General features: G+C 43.0%; 1 protein-coding gene across 6 annotated transcripts in view; it reads left to right on the top strand.

Annotated features, from left to right (window-relative positions):
• Positions 1-23,495, top strand: part of TMCC1 (transmembrane and coiled-coil domain family 1) — a 118,521-nt gene that overhangs the window by 28,377 nt on the left and 66,649 nt on the right. The window contains exon 1 of one of the 6 annotated variants that reach the window (XM_062585164.1): positions 19,085-19,135. The exons of 4 other annotated variants lie outside the window; for them this stretch is intronic. In XM_062585164.1, coding sequence (XP_062441148.1) covers positions 19,097-19,135 — 39 coding nt within the window. In that variant the 5' untranslated portion in view covers positions 19,085-19,096. Of the gene's footprint in view, positions 1-19,084; positions 19,136-20,587; positions 20,626-23,495 lie in introns of those variants that run through there. One more of the 6 variants, XM_062585169.1, reaches the window with a different exon arrangement.

Raw genomic sequence — 23,495 nt, forward strand, 5'->3', positions numbered from 1 at the left:
CCCGCCTGGATGCCACCCTGTCTACCATGCTCTAGGTGATCCTGCTGAGCGGGGAGGTTGGACTAGATGATCTCCAGAGGTCCCTGCCAACCTTACTGATTCTATGATTCTAATTTGTGTATTTTTGTTTGTTGGAAAAGCCTTGTACAGCCTTTGTAGTATATCTGAGCTGACCCCAAATTTAGATTTCGTCCTAGAAGATTTTTCCCTTGGTATAACAAACTGATGGATGCAACAGGGGGGAGGGCAGACCATGAAACTGTTGGACCAGCAAACTAATGTTTCTGGTTTGTGTATGGAGTGTACGTCCACAGTTTATGACTATAAGCTTGGCTTTCAGCAAAGCAAATGTCAGAGATGGCTAAAATTTCTGATGTACCTGCATATAAATGCCTCTTTCTAAAATCTTTGGAACATCAAAATGGAGTATTTGGTATACGAATGTAGCTTGCTTACAAACCACTCTTGCAAGTGAATTTTAAAGAGATAGCCACAACCCCCCCCAGTGCGTTTGAGGAAGAGGGAGGTGTCCTAGCAGTGTGCACACTCTCCTTCATGGTGGTACATGTATCTGTGGTGTGTGCATGCAGTGTGGGAACCCTTTTTCTCAGGGCTGATGGAAGCTGCAAAAATCAGGTTAATGCACTGTGGCATAGCCCCTCTCTATCACATGATCCAGAGTGCACATGCTGCTTCAGGACGTACTACCTTTCATTTTTCCTTAACTCTTCTGAGTCCTGTAGTTCCTCTTTTCAAATTTGGGATTGCTTTCTACAGCACATTCTGGAAAATCAGAATTCATACATTCAGGTATAATCCATATAAACACTTCAGGAATGCAACAGTCCTGTCCTATTTATTATTCCTATTATGTATGCTTCTCAAAATCCTGCTGGATTCTTTCAGATCACCTAAAAACAATGAAAACCAAAAAGTAGCTGCACAGAAATCAAAAACATCTTCTGCTCTGTAGAGTAGAATAAGTAGAATTTCGCTTGTAGAAATTTGTAGAAAAAAACAGGCTATCTTGAATTCCTCCTTCCTTCCCTGTAGCCCAAGCATTCATCTCTTTTGCTCTGATTTGGAACTGCTGCTGTGGCAGAAATTTCTGATCTGCTTTCGCTTCCCTTCATTTTTTTTTCCTTGCAGGGTTCAAATTTCTGTCATTTAGAAAAAGTAATGGACACTTTGTTTCTCCTTTAATGGTATTATTACTGCAGTATGGTATGTTTTGAAATTAGTGGCAATGTTTTCTGTTAGCTAGTTCTGCATACTGTAGCTACTAAATAATGCTGTTCAGTGTCTATGTTTGAGTCTCAGGTTTGCCGTTAACTGCAAAAGATTTTGCTGCCTGGACAGCAGACATAGGAATACAGTTGGCAGTCTTGAACCACTGAGAAATTAGCTTTCAGTTATGTTTTATTAGAGCAAAAATCATTAAAATGCTTATAAAAGCCTTTGCAGGCTGCTGTGAAATTGTCAGTGCTTATTCTTATCAATATGGCAGGAACTTTACCTGTTGCAAATGTTTTTGTGAAGCTTGGATGAGCAGGAGCCCAAGCGCTTTGTGCAGAACCTACTGTTGAAGCTTAAGTCCCTATTACTGAAACTTAAGACCTTTAAAGGCACATCTGGGTGTTTCCGAATCTTCCAGATTTTGTGGAGTTGAGCCCTAGGTTTCATCCTTCTGTCTGGGTCTGAGCTGCATGCTAATTATTTTTATTCTTGACTTTGCCTACATAAATGCTGTTCTGAGCCTTATTAATGTTTATGACTAATTTGCTTGCTCAGTTGGCTGTGCTGGCATGCAAACTGTTACATTTTTTACCACTAAGTGCTGTGTTTAAAATAAAGTTTGGAGGAAGAAGAAAACCCACATCTTTATTGGCGTGGCCATATTGAAGAGGTTAATGGAAAAAAATGAAAACAAAAGTCTAAGATTTCTAGTATGCTTAAACTGAGGCCACACCTGAAGGGGCCGACCCTAAAAGTCCAGGCTTCTCAGGCTGGGAAAGACTTGAAGCAAGTCTTTGAACCTGTTCTTTGATGTCCCCTTATAAAAGAAAAAATGTTCTCATTCCTGTTTAATACTCGTAAGTTCTATGTGGAAGATCTTACCAAGAAAAAAGGCTAAGTAGATACAGTACTAATTTTCTTGTATCATAGCTATTCAAAAGCTCTAAATGTTTAAAATTCTGAAAGCCATCAACTAACTTTCCTCCATCTTCTGTTCATGTGTTTTTGATGGTGTTCTTGTTTCAGCTATATGAGCCAACCTGAAATATTTTCTTTGTTCATGTGTTGGGCACAATTTTATAATTTTGATTGCATTTTTATTATATCTGCAGTTTGATATCTCTTTCACTAAGTTATACCAGATCCAGGCTTTCTGGAGTGCCACAGATTTTTGATTTCCTGCGGCAGGGTCAGTTTTCAACTGTCTCCTGGTTATCTGCACTGATACTTTTTTTTTTTTTTTTTTTTTTTTTTTTTTTTTTTTTTTTTAGTAACCCCATCACATCCCCCATACTGACCACCCTGCCAGGAAGCTTGGGAGCTTAATCTCAAAGTATTTAATTAACCCTATAGAGGGGGTTATGTTTGTTTGGATTAGTTTGCTTTTGATCTCCTGATGCTTTGTATGTAGATACTGTGATGTTTCGGAGATAATCTTATTTCTTCTCCATTCTACAAAGCCCTTAGGATACCATCAAGAGTCAGTGAAATAGTGTTCCCTGGATAACCAAGTCAAACAGCTACTTGTATTTTGATACTGTTCAGAAGTTCTCTTACCATACTAACAAAATGCATAATAAAATCTCTTCTATATCTTTACAGCACTATTTTTTTATGAGGAGAACAGAGTTAAATCTGGGGCAGCTGTTCAGATTGGGTCAAAGGGTGAAGTAGTCTGATAAGAGAACAAAGCAGAAGCTGGAGAACTGTAGAAATAATTTAATTTCATTTTTAAATAAATTGGTGTTGTAAGCATTAACTCATGTCTGTATGGTTCCTGAAAATACTGAGCACTGGATGAGCCTACCTCTGTGTGATACTGAGCTGCTCTGCTCCCAGTAGGAATTCAGGACAGTGAGTACTTTGTGGCATAAGAGAGTAGATGCTTAATAGTCCTCTGCACACAAAATATTTTCAGGTTGTGGTATTGTTCCATTCCTGGTCTCCTGATTTGTACTTGAAATAGAAGGGCAAAATGTCATCCCGAAACCACAGATTAGATTTGTTCTAATACCTCATTTACATACATTTGCATATGTAATAATTTTGCTGCATGTTGCTTCTGTACAGAAATTGAGAGATGAGATTTTCGTAGCATGGGAAATAATGTAATAATTAAAGTCTTATTGAGATATTTAGCTTTTTATATTTCAGTACGGGCAAATTTAACTCACTGACTGAGAAATCCAAACAGTGGTGCCTTGGAAATGATCAGCTTGAGACTGCATGGGTTTTGTCTCATTTTGCTATACTCTTATGGGGAAACAGGTTATGCATGAAGAGTTGGGCAAACAGCTTAATACTCAGGTTTGAGATGCAGAAGTACTGGTAGCTTGGTGAGAAATTACATCCATTTGAAATCTTACCAGTACTGTGAAGGTAATGACAATGCCCAATTACTGCATTGCATTGCAAGCATTGCCTTTGAAATTAGCTTTGGCACTTGTTACCTGATGGCCAAAGTTTTCTTTTGTAAGACAGAAGACCATTTGAATGCTACTTCTTTAGCTGCACAGTTTTCTTGTTAGCAGAAAAATGTATGGGAATTGAACAGTCAACAACAAAGACAAATTTTCACCCTGTTCTGGTGTTGCTTAGTGCTTTCTTCAATTTCCAAGCTTTAGTGGGGGTAGGAATGCTTCAGGTATACCTGTACTTCTGAGAGGCTGACTTGCAGAAGGTGCAATACAGGTAGTGGAGCAGATCTTTCCCTTAGGGCATGGGAGAAAGTACTTGTTGTGTCCATTTCTCCTCTCCCACCATGGTGACTTGTTATCTCTTCCTGTTTGACATTTGAAACAGTATTAACATAGTATATCTGGATAATAAAATACACTTAAACTGGCCATTTTCTTTAGGTTAAATGAGCAGTGTGTGGTGCAGAAGCATGGCAAGCAGCCAGCAAATGATCAAACAGGTAACAGTGGGATAAGGGAATAATACAGTCAGAGGTACCTTGAAAGAAACAAACAATCAAAAAAACCTCACTGTGTGTTAAAGTAACTGGAGGAAACCAGTCTTGTAAACTGAAAGATAAGTAAAAGACCAGTATATATCTAGTTGAAGATTGGCATTTGAATAGACTTCTGACCTGAAATAATGAATGAAGCATGTTAACATTGTTAGGGTTATAGAAAAATACAAAATAAAACTTCTTGATACAAATTGTTAGAAACTTGCAACATCTTGTCTTTAACACTGAGATCCTTTTATGGAATTATTGTCATCTGGACTTACATTCCAAACACTGGTGTTATGGAGAGATGTTAGGTGAATTTGCTCATTCAGGAAATAAGGATTTCTGTACAACGAGGTTTTTTGGAACATTTGGTGGAAGCCCTTGGCTGACACCTTCTGGTATTGCTAAGAAGCTGAATTAATGCAGTAGCAAGTTGTTCAACAGGATTTAAGGCTTTTGCCTCTGTAGGCTTGAATGTTTCCAGATTGCCATTTGTTTGATTGCCTCATGTTTACAGGAACGATGGAAAAAGTTGAACCTATTGCACGTGTCATGCTTGGTCTTCTCAAACTGAAATTTTACAGAGATGAGCCTACCAGTTATTGGGAGTTAAGGTGACAATGTTTTGAATAGTTTTGCTTTAGAGGAATAGCTAAGGATATAAAATGATTTAAATGCAGAAAAAAGAGTGACTTCAAAGGCTGTTGATGCCTATGCCAGTGTAGTTCAATTTGCTTTCCTTTAGCAAGATCCCAGTCTGACAGCTTTCTAGGGCATATTATCTTCACTTCTGCTTCTTCCTCATGGGATGACCTGTTCTAAGCCCCTATTTTCAGATTTGATCAGATTTCATAAATATTTTAAATATTTTTAGATTTTGGTTATCAACTTAAGATCAATATTCTGTTACTGTCCACTTTACTTTTCAAAATATACTTTTCTATATATGCTCCTGGAATAAGTTTTCAGTCTTTTCAGTAATGATGTTGGCTCCATGAGTATCAAGTAAAAACCTAGTAACAGTAGGCATGTTTTTCTTAGTTATGCTTTAGTGACCTTCTTCAAGTAGTCACATCTGTCCACAAACCAGATACTAACACAAAGTAGCATATTCATCTGAACCACTCTTTCACTGTAACCTCGGTGAGTAGCAAAAGAATTCATGAACTTTTTCCCTACAACTGTAAATAATCTTTTGAAGCAATAATTTATTTATCTGCCAGAAGCATTTTGCATGCATTCTGTTGTCCTAAATGCTATGCAGCACTGCAGGGAGAACCACCTCTGAAAAGGCAGCAAATGGAGCTTTTTATATCATTAAAAGTGCATAGAAAGGTTACTGTGGCTATTAACAACATGTCTTAAATCTGTGAAAGATCAGTTGGGCTTTAACCCATTTCCCAAAATAGCAAGCAGTCTTCTGTATGTAACATCATCCTGCAATATTTGCTATCCCATTTCACTCATGTAGGTGGTAAATATTTTTGGAATTTTATTATAACTGACACTGAGTAAAAACATTTTGTAGCTTTGGCCATAAAGCACTGTGTTTATGTTTAAGGCAAATTTTCATTATATAAATTGAATGGGTTAGTTGCAAGCTTTTCTGGAAATAATGTAAATGATGTTACTCAGCTGTTACTGAAGCTGAGTTGCATTAAAATGGCAGTAATCTTGTAGAGTTAGTATAGCATGTAATGAAAAAGGAGAGCTTTCGTTTGTTTTGGAGGAGGGAACAAAGTAAGTGTGTGTTTGTGTGCTGACGATAGGGCACTGCATGGACCTGGATGGGCCACTGTATGAAGAGTGTTTCAGGGCAAGAGTGATTAACTCTCTTAACTTAAAGCTAGTTCTGCAAACACCTGTAGCTACAGATCTGGGCTCCCAGCAAATCTGAATCAACAGCTGTGCGGCATATAAAAAAGTGACTAATGCAGCCTGAGCCTGGGTGATGATGAATGTTGTTCTCCCCTCTCAAAAATCCTCGGCTAGATGTCCACGCTTTGTACAGAGATAGGGTTGCATCGTTTGCACCTTGCAACAAGATAAGATACCGGCTGATCGCAGTAATGGCTTAATTACAGATCGATAGGTCAGGAGTAGGCTGAGGATTGTTTTGCAAGCTCAGAAATTAATCTTTAGTTTAATTGCTCTGAAAGACCATGTCTGTACCAAGCACTGCTTTCCCTATCTAACTACAGTAACCTTTGTGAAGCATAACAGTGGTGTTATGCTCAAAATCATGTTTATGGGCAAAGAGGAAGCACACTGCGTGGAAGGAAAGCCAGGAGTTTGTTAGTGGTATTGGAATAGTAAGAGTCAAATCATTGTTAGTACAGATCTAATTGCTGCGGAAAAAGAAGGGGCGGGCGGGCGGGGCGGCTCGTGCTCCGCGGAAAGCGCGACGCGCCGCCGGAGAGCAGCGGCCGCGGCGGGGGAGGCGCCCCTCGCCCGCCCGGGGAGCGGGCTCTTTCCGCCGTGAGCTGGGCGTTTTACGCGGGGACCGCGCACAGAGCGTTTCGGCGCCCTTGAGGTGAAGGGCTCTGACGGGACGGCGGGCGGCCGCTGGCGACGCCGCTGCTTTTCGCCGGCGCCTTCCCGCTTTGCGCAGCACGAGCGTCCTCATCGCGTCACCAGGCAGACGCGCGCGGGCTCCTGAGGGGAGGGAAGGGAACAGCCGCAGCCGAGGCGGGAGGCGCCGCGGTGTCTGTGAGAGCAGCGCCTCAGTCGGCAGAGGGGGCAGCGACTCTTCCGAAAATCTGTGCGCAAACACTTCGCTCTATCCGCCGCAAAAACAGGTGGATCTGAGCTGATACGTTGGCCTTCAGAGAGATCCCTTCTAGTACACGCAGTGCTTGGGGAGAATCATCTTAACACACCAATGAAATTAAATATTTTCCGCTAAATATAAAAAACTAAACTAGATTTTTTTTTAAATAATTACCTTTTTTGAATCTGATTTTCTTAAGGCAACTTTTACCCTGTTACATGCAGAAAACTGTAGGCTGATAGTAAAAATTAGTATGTATAGGTATCTTTAAAATGTTTTTATTTAGAAAGATATATAAGATAAAATGAAAAGGTTGATCCTGAGAGTGTATATTTTTGAGTACATGACACTTTTTATCTTCCACCAAACTTTCTGCAGTAAGAAAATTTCTCTTGTGTGGGTTATTCCAGCATACCCTCTGTAAAAGGTATTCAGTAAGAAATCTAGTTATCTGTTTAAACTTTATAAAGTCAAAACAATACTTTTATATAAAAGAACTTCTAACCTTATATAATGCTATAAAACTGCTGAAAGGTGTGAATACACATCAACATGTGCAAGTAGAAAAATCAGTAGAAGATCTCAATGAGAGGGAAATAAAAACAAAAAATCCAAGTCTTCTGGAACCATTTTAAAGAGAAGTTGGTTGTAAGATATTTAGTACTAGAATAAATTCACTCTAATTTTGTTTCCTGTGCTTGTGGAAGGAAATTGGGCAGAGATGTGTTCATTAAGTCAACTTTATTTTTTAAAAAGTTTGAAAATCAATTTTGGTAGCTTTTTCTGAAATCTGACTTTTCTCCGTCCCGAATGTTGTCACCAGAAATAGGCCTGTGTGCTCGGTGCGGAGGCCCAGCGCGCGGCAGGGGCCACGCAGCGGCGGGGGCTGTGTGCGCAGTGACCGCTGCTCGCAGGGAAAGCAGCGGCGCTTCTCCAGCGCTGCCGCTCTGCTGCTCTGGACCGTGATGTCCCCTCCGAAACGGCCCAGCCGCTACGAGCGTGCCCACGTGGGCGGCTGCCGGGACGTGGGCGGCTGCTGGGACGCGCACCGCCGGCCGGGAACGGTGGAGCCGCGTGCCGAGGTGCCGCGGGTGCTTCGGGCCCCCATCTTCTGAACGTGTGCCTTTGAAGCTAGGCACGCAAGTACTGGCAGATTATTCTTCTGAACGTCCTCCGTGTCGGGGAGACACCGTTGTCCTGAAGCAGTGAACTGACGAGGCCTGCAGAGGGTATCCCGATGGACGGGGTTGTGCGAAGAGGGCGGCACGCTTCAGCGTGCTCCCTGCCCTGTGAACCTCTGCTCACGTCTGGCGGCGGGTTGCAGAGGGCGGTAGGTGGGGTGACAAACCCTCCGTAAGAGGGGAGGTGCTCTTAACCCTACGTTGTGCTTGACCGCACTACTGAGCTGGGGAGATTATTCTTTGCAGGAAGTAGTATCATGGCTTATAACTCTTATGAACGTCTGGGCAGTTTTTTTAAAAAAAACTCTTAGAAATTGTAACCAAAGATTTATACAAAAACAAATACTACTAACAAACACCCAGACAAAGGTACCAGTGTGTGCAGGAAGCTGCTGGGCATCGCAGTGCCACCAGGAAGAGCTGGTGTATGGCACAGCCCTATATTGTTACGGAACGAGGCTGATCTGCACAGAGTCCTTTTCAGAGCCCTCTTAAAGGATCTGCAAGTGCCAGCTCTATACACAAAAGAAGCATTTGAGCACTTTATTATATTAGATTCTTTTTCTTAAGCTGACTGAAATCCTTCTGTTGTTTTCTGAACTTTAAAACTCAGATTGCTAAAGTGTTACTGGATAAGATTGTCTTGACCGCTTCTTGTAATTAAAAATCACGTGATGTGTTCTACAGGCAGTCAACAGTATTCATGGTGATGACCTGACCAAAGTCTTTATTCTTGCTTTTTTTTCCTTTTTTTTAAAAACATTCTCCTTACCCAAATTCCATGTGCGGTGTTTTGATCACAAGAGGTGCAAATCCATTTTTTTTTTTTGGCCTAAGTAACTGTGTAGTGGTGCTGCGCTGAAGTGAACAGCTGCAGAGGTAGCTTTGCTTGCACAGTCTGTGAATCAGTTCATGTAAAAGTAACATGAATGCAAGGTACTTAGTCAGCTTGCATCAGTTTTTCTCTTGTAAACCCATGTCTTCGGAATATACCATTCATTTGGTTCAAGCTGTTAAAAACCTTGCTACGTGGTGGCGAGTTGCTGAGGGCTACTGAACGCGGAAGATTACGTGGAGCAGCTCTAAACTGGCAGCAGGAGTGGAGCCTCCGGCTGGGTTCGGGCAGTGCCGCGGCACGGTGCCTGCTGTTGTCCGGCTGGGGTTGAAGGCACGCGCTTGTTTGTGCTGCCCTTCTGGCCAGACATGTTGGCAAAGCTTTTAGCAAGGCCCTGCAAGGGTTTTTGACCTGTGTAGGCTAGAAGGAGGTAAAGGGAATAGGCCCTCTCATAAAACCCTAATTCCATAGCCTTCACTTAACATTTAACTAGAGCAGGCAATTTTGACAAAAGCCCCCAATTTACTTAAAAAAAGAAAAAAAAAGGGGGGGGGAGGAGGTCAAGGAGGAAAATCAAATCTGGTTTCCTCAGGTGGATAGCGCACTGGGAATTTTGAAACCATAAAGACAATACCTTGTATAGAAATAGACTTAAACTCTCAAGGTCCTGTGGATGTTATTTCGATGAATGACACTCAGCCTGTATGCATAGCATAAATATAAAATCTTTCCTTTTCTTTTTTTTTTCCCCCATGTTTCTCTCCCTTTCATTTCTGATACATACTACTTGGTGTTTCTAATCAAATTTTTGGGTTGGTTTCCATATAGAGCATTTTCTGTTTCCTCACTACTAATTTAGAATTTTCATATTTGCTTAATATGAAAATATAATTGATTTTATATATATTTATATATACACACACAAGGTTTAATTTAATCCCATTTCTGTAGGAATTCAGATGCAGTCAACTGTTCAGAATATCTCTTTAGAAATTTGATATCAAAACCTTTTGCATTTCTTTTTTAGTTCTGTGGCTTTAGAAGCAGTAATATTGCATGCAGTTTTGGAAGTGCTAGCATGATGAGAGATTATTTTGAATGGTTTTAGTGTTTTATATTCCTGAACAGTGAGATAAGATTTCACAAATGGGTATCTATTACACACAAGGTTAATAACAAGGTTATTTTAGGTGAGAAAGAAAGTTTTGATATCGTAGCAAAAGAAGGCTAAGGAAAAAATGTACATGTGTCTATTTACATTAGAGTAGGAGGAATTCATTAACTTTGAAGATCATAAAAATCTGTTAAGAAATGCAGAATGAGAGGCCTCAGTTACAGAGGCAGGGGAGGATCTTGCCATCATCGCTTTTGCTAGTCTTTCTTCTGTCTGACACGGGTTAAATTTCAGCCAGCCGGCTCCTTTCCCTATCTGTACCCCTCTCTTGCCTGAACTCTGAGCCATGCAGCCTGACGGGGAAAGGGATGTGGAACTGAGGGCACTCTGCATCAAAAGCTCTGAGCAAAGGAGACGTAAGATAGTCCTCGGACCTCGTGACACCAAGCCCTGCGGGCGGAAGGGCAGTTACCCCCATACCCCGTGCTTGCTCTGAGGCACCCCGGACGCAGGAGGGTTTGGGTGCCGCAGATGACGAGGGCAGGCTCGGCGCTCCCTGAGCTGCCCCTGTTCCAGCGCTCTATTCCGGTGCCATCGTACTGGGAGTCTCCCTCTAATGCAGTGCTATTAGCTATTCAGCCTTGCTTCCTTCGCAAGCCGACTCACCGGTGATCTGGTTTCAAAATGAAATACAGAAACGCTAGCTCTATTTTTGAATACAGCTAGAAGGCCAAGAGACGATGGCTGGAGAGTTCTTTGGAGAAATTATTTTCAGCCGTGAGAGGGTGTTGTCACAGGAATGCCGAAAAGCCTAGCAGTCTGAGCAGCAGCAGTGCATGGCAACTTTCCAGACAGGGAGACTATTCAAAATGATGTAGAAGTAAGAAGGAACTGAGTGATGTGTACACAGGTTCTGAACATGGCTGAACTGTGGGACAAGAAGTGCCGAATCAATTTTGAGGAGATGCGATGCGCCTGCTAGCTGCAGCGCCCCACGGCAACTGCTGCGTGCCCCCCGAACTTGAGAAGACTTGCTAGTGCTTCAGTCCCACCAGTTTTGTTTGCTATGGGCTCTACATGATCATTTTAAGATTGGTAACTTGGTAACTGGTAGTGTTCAATATGTGTTTTTTCCAAGAAAAGTGAATTTTTTGGAGAGAAGTCTAAGTTCTGGCAGAGAATACTTCCACGCTGAACTCATTTCTGTATTCTGAAACCTCTGTGTTACCACTGACAGGGTAGACTGCTACCAAAAAATGCACTGATCTGCTATATCACAGCTGCAGTTTTCACTGATGAAATATGAATCTGTAGATACTATTTTTAGATTGTAGTTATAAAATAAACACCCCAGTTTAATCTTTTTCTAACTTTCTCTTCAATTTTTATATAGAGAACTGTAATGACCCTTCTCTTAATCCTTCTTGGCCCAATCACAAATATCTTCTCTATCACTACCCTGCAAGTCACTTGATGACTTAAAAAATAGGCAAAAACCATTTTTGCTTAAAAAGGCAAATACTCCAGTCTAAAAACCACCTTTATTTTTCTAGAAGAGTATGCAATCATGTATGGGAATGGAGCTTACTTTCCCAGTTCATACAATACAGAGTCATTTTGTGTGAACTTTGTGTGCAGCTCCCTGCACCAGCCAGGTGCAGGCCACAGCATGCCATGTGATCTTGGTCCCTTGGTTTGTCGTAGCTAGAGCATGTCATGGGTTCCTTTTGGCCTTCATACCAGGGTTTCCTTTTCGTTAAAATCAGGGTCTGAGGAGAGTGCTGATGAGCACTGGAGTGCTGGATATTCCAGTCTTGCCCTGTTACGGAGTAAAAACACAGCTGCGGCATGCTCTGGCTCTCAGAGTTGGTAGCTGTTCCTGACTGCAGTAATTTTAGACTGTAGTCTAGAGTTACTCAGAAAATGTTTTTCTGTGTTCATAAGCCCATGTACTGAAGGGATCAATGCTATGGCCATTTAAATGTGATGCAAAAAGAAGCCTCCCTGTTGGGTTAATGTTGTAGTTCTGTGTCTGCATTTGGTTTGCATTGTAAAAACTGTACCTGATTTATACGTTTCCTAGAAAGAATGCCGAGGATGCACAGATTTGCTCTCCTGGTTTGTGCACCCCCAGTCATCCAGCAGTGGACAGATATCAGTAGAAGGGACACAAACGCATGGAGTTTTGGAGATGTTAAACATCAATACAGGAATTTCCTGACTTCTTAAGCAGCTGGAACCTACTTTGCAGTGTAGAGTGCGTTTCCAGTCTTGAGTCTGACATATGGTCGCGTTTAGGTGTTGCCCCTGTCTGTCTGAGCATCTACTGAGACTTCAGTACGTGGCATTGCTGAGGATGCAGTGTTCTGCTTTCACGCACATGAGCAGTCCTGCAGTGAGCGTGCAAGTGAAGTCACTGGTCTGCTGGTCATCTCGTGCTTATCCATAATTTTCTACTATATGCCCAGCACTTCCCTGGGAACAAGTACTACCGTGGATCTGTTTATTGCAGTGTAAGACGCTGAGATGCATGCCACCATGTCCTAGCCATATGCCACACATGCTACCCGAGTCATGTGGGTGTATGTTTGCAGAGTGGCTACTCAGATTTTAACTAGGCTTAACTCTGAATCCTGTGGACTGAGTCTGCAACAACAATGCAGTCACAAAATCTGTTCAAATTTTATTTTTTCTTCTGTTTTCAAATCCATATGAATTTCCTGCTGGTTTAAAGTTTCAGAGTTTGTCTAAGTTGTATAAGGAAACACAGCAAACTGACAGCCAGCACATTGATTTTGTTTGCCTTTTTAAGCCTAAGAATATCCACACATTCATTCAAATAACTTTCTTGTGGCTGAAAGTGAAAAGGTACTAGTTTGCATTGATCTGCAAGGTAGAGATTATAAATGTAGTCAGGATGGAGAACTACTGTAATTGCAGATCTAGTATATGTTCACAGAGGATTCGGGTGGTAATGCTGAATATGCTCTGCGGGTTAAGCAGTAATAGTCAGTTGTGAGTACTCGTTTAATTTGCCCAGTAGTATAACCACCCCAAGCATTCTTTCTGATCCAATTCCAAGTGCTTGCTTCATGTTCTTTTTGAGTTGCATAATCACAGCCTATTTAAGGTTTAAGTTTTACTAGTGAATCAGGCTGTGTAGTTGGCATAGAATAATAGCGACTCTTGTAGATGGTTGGAGAAAACTAGCTGAATGCTCTCAGAACAGTAAGTTTTTGTTTAATTAGATGTGGAATAGCAAATCTTGAGCAGCAGGTGGTTAATCTCTGTTATCCTGCACCATCATGCATACTGGCAACATGTCGTCTCTGGGTGTCCTAAGTCAAATAACGTATGTACAGGGAGAAGTAACTTCTGTGGTTTTAAAACTGACAGCAGTGAAGGAACATACAGACAATCAAGTAGAGGGAAGTTTTAGCATTCATAATTTGAATGAATTCCTGTTTTCTCTAGTGAAATATATTTGTCTACATATTATCAGCAAAATTCACCTATAACTTTGTCTCCAACATGAAAGGAACTTCTGAATAGTGTGTCAAATCCACTGAAACATGTTTTTTTTATTTTATTTTTTTTATTTTTATTTTGAATAATTGTAGTTGAAAAACTGGAACTGAACTCTATCTGCCATATTAAAATGTCAGTCTGGCACTTAAGCAACTTTATGATGTCTGTGGCCAATATTGCAAGAACTGGGCAAAAGGAAAGGTGCAATGTTGTTTGCATCCTCTATGAGAATCTGGCCGGTATCGATAGCGTTTTATTTCACACAATGCATCTTTTAGACTTCTTATCATTAAGGACTGTCAAGCAATACAGAAACAAAACACTTTAATAATAATAATAGTAATAAAAAGGCAGTGTTCTTTTCATCGCCGTACAGAAGACATTGCACCAAATTGTAGAAGAGCAGTGATACTGAAAATAAATGTTTTGCACGAATGCTTTGCCTTTGAACAGAAGAAGGGCTGCATCAGCCACTGAGATTCCAGAGTGGTCTGTGTCCCGTTGTGCTAGGTGGCACCAGCAGTGTGAATGAGGCGTAACTCAGAAATGTGATCATGCTGCTCAGAAACGTAATCTTTGTCCTGCGCAGAACCATGTCCGTTTTCAGCATTTTACGGCTTTGGTGAGAGGCGTTTAACACCTGTTGTCTTCCATGCTAGGCAGAGCCTTGCTTACAGGGTGTTCACTTGACATAGATCACTGTAGCCCTGAAACTGAGACTTGCTATAATGCTGTGTGTAAACATAATTAGGGGCTGAGAACCGTGAAGATCGTCTGACTGCAGAACAAATGCTTTTTAAGTCAGCTAATGAATTGTATTAGTGTGAGCAGAAATCTAAGACACATAAAGAGAAGTGCAGTGGAAGCTGCTTCCAGTCTGAACGAGGTCTGCTGGCTCGAGCCGTGCGCACGTCGTGTGGTCGTTCGTTGTCGGTGGTTGCTGGAAGGAAGGCCAGCCGTGTCTGGAGCCGTGGCCACGTGCGTTACAGCAGCGTACACCCTGCCCCATACAGGAGGTTAAAAAGTGTTATGGGGGCAGGCAAATTTTCCAGGATAGTTTGGTTGGAAGCTGGTGGTCTAAACTCTGAACTGTTGTATACTAGTTTAATGCAGACACAAAGTGTGGAAACTTAATAAGCCGTTGTTTAAATCATATGCTGTTAAACTATTTAGATGTGTGTGTGTGTGGTTAGCACAAGTAGCTTTGTGGCCTCGTTACTGTCGCTCTTCTCCTTTCTATTGCCTACTGTGTTTGCTAGTGTCGTGTTTCATATTCACGATAGTCTATTCGTGCCCATGAACGCCTGGCGTACCTATTTGCAGCATCTGTAAGGTCATAGTCATTCCAGCAATGAGCTACGTGTCCATCCTTTGTGAGACAGGTACTTCTAGCACAAGCCTCGGAGCTGAATTCAGACCTTTGCCTGAACTGGCGCTTTTTACCATCTGTAAAATGGGGCTAGTATGGGCATTTGAGCATTATGGAGCTGAAAGTTGTGTTTTAGTGGAATTCTCAACCAACGGGCATTTGCAGATTTTCACTCTTGCTGTTTTCAGGTTGATGCTTTGAATCCAATTTTTCCAGTTCTTTCAAACAGAACTGTAGAAAATCTGAATCTGTTTCTCAAGTGCCTGACTGTCCAGATTACAACTAAACCCAGGTATAACACACATGCAGTGTTTCTTGTAGTCCACATTTTTTTTTTTTTTTTTTTTTTTTTTTTTTTTTTTTCATTTTGCAGTTGTACAAAGCCACTCTTACTCTCTTTTGAAGTTATGGTTTCTGGACAACAGGAATAACTTTTTCTGTGTCTTGGTTTTTGAGGTCATTGCACAGAAGCCATCTCTAGCACTTTACAGAAAAAGAAAAAATATTTTCGGGGGGGGGAGGGTGTTTATTGTAGGCAGGAGCAGATTGTAGAGTTTGAGCAAGAACATATGCAGTCCTAAATGGCTGATCATACTGTCTGTGTAGCTGCTTTACTCGGCTGTAGTCAGTGTTCGTATTGCTGATGGTTGTGCTGAATGGGAAAGTAGCTCCAGCAGCTTGGTTTTGGGTGGCACGCAGAGGAAGTGCGGTTCCATTCCTGGATCAGGCCAGCTTTGTGGCATTAACTCAGTGCAACGCCAGACTGGTGACCCTGTAATTAGTGAGATTCTAGTCCATCTCCATGTCTGGCTTAAACTTAGTAAAAAACTGTTTCTACATCTGGTCTAGCTGTTGAACAAGGTCTCAGAAACCCTGTGGAACATGTGAAATTCCCTCTTTTTTTCCACCAAGCATCTGTTTTCTTCAGATTTTCTTACTTCTTGTTCTACTGTTTTCACCAGCACCAACAACTGAAATTCTCATGATTTATCAAAGAAAAGTGGAGGGTAAATAAAAAAGCAGGTTTTCAGATACAATGCAGTTGTAAGCATTTCTACAACACTCTGCATGGTAGACGCTTCTATAAAGTAAAATATTTGCCAGTGATAAGTAACAGTTTTCTAGCTATAATAAGAAACTGTTTTTCATTTTTAAATATGCTTAACTACCTAGTAATTGTGATAATTTCCTTGCCTGTAAAAATGATCTGACTAGAACAGAATGTTGCACATCTCCTCTGTTTGTGTGGCGGGCTGAATGGACAATTCAGGATATTTTCTATTATTTTATGAATACACACACTTCAAAATACGGAAAATATTGGCCACAAGTACTATAAATATGTGTGAACATATACTTCTGGCTAGAAGTGGCATACTGAAAGCATCAGAAATTTAAACCTGCAGCGTATCTCCTCCTTGCATCAGAACATTGACGTTAGCCTTCATTTTGGGTGGCTGTCTGTTGTATAACAGCCGACAACCATGCAAAAATGTGTAAAATACTTGAAAAATCAAGATGCCAAGACATACATCTTGTATATAGAAGTCCATTTACTCAGCTCCTGTTCTTATTGCACTGACTCTTAAGAGAATTTGACACACACATGTATTATAACATATAAGAAGCTCCAGCAATAGGACCCAAGTGAAGGAAGACATAGGCCTGCACCAAACACCTAACTTACAACGCAAGAACCCAACCCGCAGATGCTATCAGCCGTGCTATTTTGCCTGTGTCTCATTGTCTTAGTATCTGAGTGCCTACCAAACATTCATTATTCTGCTTTCACATAAGCCTATGAAACATCTTTCTCCTCGTTTTGTAGGTAGGGAGTTGTGTATATAATACGATATGTCTGAAGTCCCACAGGAATTTTGTCACCACCAGGGTCCAAAATCAAGCCACCCCTGTCTGACATCTTAACCACATGACATCTGTCTTATAGTTGTAAATGCTCTGGTGCTGCGAAATGCAGACTTAGATGCCTGTAACAGTGTGAATAACAGCAGCATATAGCCAAATCAATGTAGACTGTCACTCTTCTGAGGTATAAAATGCAAGTAGACTGTCACATTACATTTTATACCTCAGGATAAATTTATTTCCTACTGTTAGTAGTGTTACTAGAATACAGAAATAAACCATTTTATCTTCAAACCTCTCAGAATACGTTCAAGGATCCCCAGAAGTCTGTAGGACCACGTCTTGAAGGCCGTTATCTAATTGACATCATGTTACAAATCCTACCTCAAATCAGTTTCCTTAGGTATGGTAGTACTCATACACTAGAAATATTCCAGATGTAGATGATAAGGAATGTGGTTTGTTAAACTCCTTAAATTTATTTTGTGCATATAAAAAGAAAAAGTAAGGAAGTATTCCTGTTGGATTTTGATTTGAAGAATTTTAAATCTCTGAAATATAATTAGTTTTTGTTAAAATGTACTTAGTGTTTTCACTTTAAATATTGCCTTACTGTTTCAGTGAATCACTGTGGGAAAACTCCTGCCGTAATTGCATTCCAAAAAGCTCATGGATGAGGTGAGAACTCTGTAGGAGTGTTCGTGAAGGATGTTGTAGCATCCAGAGCAGTAGAATACAGAGGATTTAAGTTGGGGGAATAGAAGGAAATGAGAGCAAACTTACAGCCACAAAGCAATTGTAAAAAGGCTTAGAAATAAAATCCTACAAAGTCCATAATAAAAAAAAATTGCTGAGACAGGACTATAGGAGAAATTGACTTGTTTCCAGAATGTTTTGAGATCTTGATTGTGTTTGGGATCTTCAGTTGTTCTCCTCGGGTCACCAGCATCCTGGCAGACGCCTGAGCTGATGCGGTAAGATCTGCATTCGCGTGTCCTTGCCGCAGGTTTCCTGAGACCCCGTAGAGCATTGCTGCAGACGTTACAACAAACTAAGGGAGTCCTAAGATCCCCCTTTCTGCAGGAGGGTGAAGTGCCCGTCACTCATATGTGCTGCAAGGGGAAAAAGAGCAATTTAAGCATTCAAAGCCACTCTTAACAGGATGTTTGTACAAATGACTGTGTCCCTGGCTATTTCCCCGAGGATCTTTGTTGCACATTTGTGGTGGGAAGAGAGAAATATTTTCCTCGGGTGTTTCCTTGTGATCGTAACAAGATAGTCTATATTGATTTCACTAGAAGAGTTAAACCTCGAGTGCTGAAGTATGTGGAAGCAAGCGGAGGGTTACGTTGATGGTGGGTGGTCTGACCTCAGTCGGTGACATTTTGCTCTGGATCTCTTTTGACTCTTTTTTGATGCTGAGCATCTGTGCTAACTTGGGCTTGCAAGCTTATTTCTACTGCAGCATGCTCTAGCACCCAGGGACAGGTTGTGGCCGTGTTGTGCCCGTGCTGTACAAACGTTTGGCATGTGGTGAAGTTTCTTTTCAAAAAATGTTCTTAGGCAGCTGCTGCAGCGCGCCGGGACTACGGGAGAGCTCCGACAAGCGCGGCCGACGCGCCCGCCGCTGCCCGCGCGGGGGGCGCCGAGCCCGCGGACGGCGGAGGCGGCTCCGCGCCGCGGGGCCGGGCCGGGCCGCGCCGCGCCGCGCCGGGCCGCGCCGGCTGTCGCGGGGGCGCTGCCGCCTCCCCGAGGGGCAGCGAGTTTCGGGCGTGACCCGCGCAGAGGCGGCGCCCCGCGGCCGCCCCCGCCCCGCGGCCGCCCCCGCCCCGCGGCCGCCCCCGCCCCCGCCCCGCGGCCGCCCCCGCCCCGCGGCCGCCCCCGCCCCCGCCCCGCGGCCGCCCCCGCCCCCGCCCCGCGGCCGCGCTCCCAACCCCCCCCCGCCCCCGCCCCCGGCCCCGCCCCGCACGGCCCGTGAGCGGCAGCGGCCGAGCCGCGCTGGCGCTCGCAGCCCGCCGGCGTGCGCGGGGCGGGGCCGGGGGGCGCGGACCATCCGCCGCGGCGGGGCGGTGCTTGCTGCGGCCGGGCCGGGCCGGGCCGGGCCGGTGTCGGTGTCGGTGTCGCCGCCCCGCCCCGCCCCGCCCGCTCCCTCCCTCCCTCGCGCGCTGCGCGGCGGCGCCGCGTCCGCGGGCAGCGCCATGAGGCGGCTGGAGGCGGAGGGGCGGCGGCGGCGCGGACATGGTGCAGCGGCTCGGCCTGCGGCGGCAGCTCTCCAAGGTGGGCGGCGGCGGCGCGGCCGGGCGAGGCCCCCCCGGCCCCCCCCCGGGTCCCCCCGGCCCCCCCCGGGCCCCCGGACCCCCGCGCCCCCCCCGGGCCCCCGCGCCCTGCCGCGCGGCGGCGGGCGGCCCTGGCCGATCGGCGGTTGCTCCCCCCGGCCCGGCCCGGCCCGGCCCGGCCCGGCCCGGCCCGGCCTCCCCCGCGCTCCTCTCACCCGTCCCCGCGGAGCGGCAATTAGAGTGTTTAATTACGCATTTGAACAGTAAGCTGGCTTCTTGTGTTCCATTTAAATTCCTCTTTTTTTCCTGAAAGTATGTGTGTCAAGGTATCAAATTTTAAAATGCTGCTATCAGCATTTAAAATAGATCAGAATTTACTTCCTGCAGACTGTTGGGGAAGGCTATGGCTTCTGCAATAAAACAATATTTTATTTATTCCTGTTTCTTTGAGTATCTCCTCACCTTAAGGACACGGAACTGGGCATTTCAAGGGGGCATGAATAAAGAAAACTTCCATTCTTCAGTGGTTTACCTTGCTTCGTGCCAAGAGCTGTGCCTGCAAGCAGAGCAAATCTCCGCAGGCAGCAGAATTTAATCTTCCCTCAGAAGTGACTTCATCTGGTTAATAATGAACTTCTTATCTAAGCCCTGCTTATATGGGGAGTGAAACTAGTCTTAAATGAACCAGTCTGGAAACTCTATTTCAGGTCCAGTTGACAGAGGCAGTGTGAATTTGGAGATTGTTTGCACTGATTTTACTATGGGAAAACTGTTTTTGGTTTGTTTTTGTATCATTCTCTCCTTTTTTGTGTTGCCTGACAAAATCGTGTTTTGTGCTGAATTAACTCTGATCATGTCAAACCTCCTTTGAACAATTCCTTAGCCTCAGCAGCTTGTTAGCTACCTAGTTTTACTTGAAAATGATAAATAAACTTTTACAGTATATTGAGCTGGAGGGAAAAAAATGAGAGATTGGAGTTGCTTTTCTTGAATCGGAAATTGTGTAGAGATTAATTTGGTATTAATTGTTCTATCTCTTGATCCTTATTTAAATCTAAAATAAGGCAAAGTGTGGTTAATGTGAAGGAACAGTCAAATAGATTGTGCTTGTCTGAGTGTGGGATGAGGACTCCATCTCTCCCCGTCTCCATCCTGGTCTTTGGGATGGGAGTGGGAAAATCACTTAATCTTTGGACTCTTTGCGGGGGAGTAAAGAGGTAGCAAATGGCCTCAGAAAAAACTCTGTCATAATCTGTTGGTGGGAAATAATGGAAAAGACGTAGAATTTTATTAGTATATTTTCTAGCTAAAATGTAATGACTATGAGACCATATGAAATAAGGCAGTACTTCATGAATGTTTCTGAGGTGAAAATCAGGACTCTTATGGTCAGAATTGAGGATCTAAAGTTGGCAAGTGTTTACGTGGGACCTGGAGCACCTGTTGCCAAGACGTATCCTCTTCTTGGATAAAACAGGACGTTATTAAATGGTGAGTGTTTGCGTTACACAGCCGCGAGGTCAACATTTCAGTTGCTAGCTGAATTTAACAGTGAAGGTTTCAAAATGAATATAACTGCGCAGGTTTGGGGGCTGCGTACTGAGAAGTGCTGTCTGCAGCATGTGTAAAATATTCGCCGGGAAAGTGCAGGGCTTTGCGTGGCTTCGTGACGCAGGGCTGAGTCCAGAAGAGCTGATCTCGCTTCCCAGCGTGGCTGCTTGCACTGCGTGGCCTCGATCGAATCCTTAAGCCCTCTGAGCCCTTCTCTTCGTTCTGTGAAAGGGGTTAATGCCTTTCTCATATTTACATAGTGGCTGTCAACTTCTGAAATACTGTTCTAGGAAGAGCCACTGTAAGTACTTAACCTTATACTGAACTGTAAAATGTTTGCATTTGAGAAAACTAATTTGTATCAGGAATTTCAGATTTTTTTTTTTTTTTTCAGAAAGTTACACAGCCCTATCTGCAAGTGTGACGGCTCATTTTGCGTAAAACAAATAAGCATTTGGTATTTGTGTATGATCACCTGAATATTAATTTCCTGGTTTAAATGCCCATAACTATCAAAAATTGGAGCCATACATTATTTCATTTTTACTGTTAAAACTTAAGGCAAAATACTTGATGGCTTTCAGTTTGGTTTAACAGGTATCTTCTTCAGGCCAAACTAGGATTAGTCGCTTTACATTTGTTTCCTTCTTTTGTGTGCTTTTGATTTGTTTTGTTTTTCCTCAGCAAAGTGTTTTCTGAGTATTTTTGTTCCCATCGCTCTCCATCTTGTACTGTTTGGCAATCCTTGGAGGGCCTGCAATTACTGTCACCCAAAACCTCAAAAAGTGCTGCTGCTGTATTATGTTTAGATGGGGAGTTCTCTCGCTCTTGGAATGATAATACAAAACTGGATCTAGCTGTTCCTCGGCTTGATTTTGTCCAGATGTTGCAGCTGAGTTTATGGAAGTAAAATAATGGAGATATATGTGAACTGTATTCAAAGAAAACTTTTCTCTGTTAAAATCCATACCAGTGGTCTTTTTAAAGACAGCTTTCCCAGAAAAGATTTAGGTGATATAGATAGTTCTTTCATGTATGGCTAAACTTTTGACTAGAAAAGGCCAGATCTAAATTAAAGAAAAATGAAAGAAGAAAAGGACAAAAAATATATATATTTTCGTGAAATAGAATGACAGTTCATTTAGCCAGCATGTTAAATACTGTTAAAAAACTATGGGCTGGACTGTTTTGCTCTTACATACTAAATAGGTTTTCTTATATACTAAATGGGTTTATAAGCACCTGAAGGGTGTGTGCGCACAGGTGCTGAGTTTACTTGTGGGACAGACTTCACTGCATTGTGCCAGCGTAGGTTTGGCATATTCTTATTTGAGCTGTAAGATATTCCATGCATTCCCTAAAGGAAGTACCATTAGTCTTTCTAAAGTTTTAGTGTATAAATTTAATCATATTGCCAGCACAGTCTATCCCCCTTTTTGGTCATTCATATAAACAAAGTTTTGTTTTTTCTGACAGTACATCTGTGGCTTTTTCCAGGTTATTCTTCTCTTTCATCAAATTTGGTCTCGTGTAGTTGTGACCCAACACTTGATATCACACCCCAGATGGGCTGCCCTTCTCCCAGCTCTGTTTGATACGCAGGGAGGACTAATCGTTTCCTTCACTCTTGGTGCTGCTGCCCTCTTTTTTTGTGATATAGAGGCATCAATGGGAGTCTCTGTCCTTGGATACAAATCTTTTTGTAAAGATGAATGTAGTATAAAACAAGTTTTTCAGCAGTTTAAACTTGCTGTAAACAGACATGGAGTTGTATGTAGTGTTCAGAGAGTTCAGCTCTGGAGACTCTGTCTGTCAAACCGGACGACGCTCACGTGTGGAATCCTGTGCTCCAAGTGCAGGAGCGGTGGGAAGAGGCAGAGGGTAGTTCTGTGCGTTCCCCGACTCTGACACTTGCATTCTTCACGTCTGTATCCGTTCTTCTGTCTGCCTCTGGCCCGAGGCACGGAAGTCACTGTAACAGGCAGGTAAATTATTTGGTCCTTTCTCAGGTCAGTAAAACAGTTACCCAGGAAGTTAATGGTAGAGTGACTTCATGCTCCTGAGCTCAGGAGCCAGTTGTTGTGCGACTCCAGCGCTCTAGTGACCAATCTGCCTGTTTTAAGCAAGAGGAGAAACAGGTTTCGTAAGGAGTTTGCCCTGGCTCAGTCTAACACCTTTGTGAATGAGATGACAGTGCACAAGTGCAAGAGACTTGCAGCTTCTCCTTACATCATGGCATTGGTAATTAGCTTATACCTGCAGAGACAGTAGAGGTTTGAATAGGCATTTCTCTTCATGAAGAATGACGTTGCAGGTAATTTCAAGAAGCTCTGTAACGCCTGTGCGTGCCAGCTGGGGGCTGGTGAGTTGCTGGGGGGGGGGTTGTTTGCGAAATGGGCTCATGACCTGAATGGAGATAAGCACAGACTCCAAGTGGAATGCAGCTTACATAAATGCGTCTTTTATTTGTATAATGACATTCCAGAGCTCATGACTGTTTGCTTTTTGGAATGTCATCATACTTTATCATGGATGCTCATGTGGAGCTGGACAGCAATAACCATTGGAATTTCCTACCAGCAGTGATCAAAGGAAGCATTAGAAGTGTTGGCATCCTTACTTTGAATTAGTTACCTTTAGGGATCCTTTTCAGCAATTGATGCTCGTGCAGTCTCTGACCCTCTCCTCTGAATTCCCCCGTGATAAACCACTGAGCTGCTTCTTCAGCCTGTGTATCTCCAGAGGCAAAAAACAGTTTACTTTCCTTTTGCAAGTCTTTCCAATTTGGATGAGGCAGTCCATGATAAAAA

Source organism: Rhea pennata, chromosome 12 (assembly GCF_028389875.1).
Source record: "Rhea pennata isolate bPtePen1 chromosome 12, bPtePen1.pri, whole genome shotgun sequence".
Classification (NCBI taxonomy): Eukaryota; Metazoa; Chordata; class Aves; order Rheiformes; family Rheidae; genus Rhea; species Rhea pennata.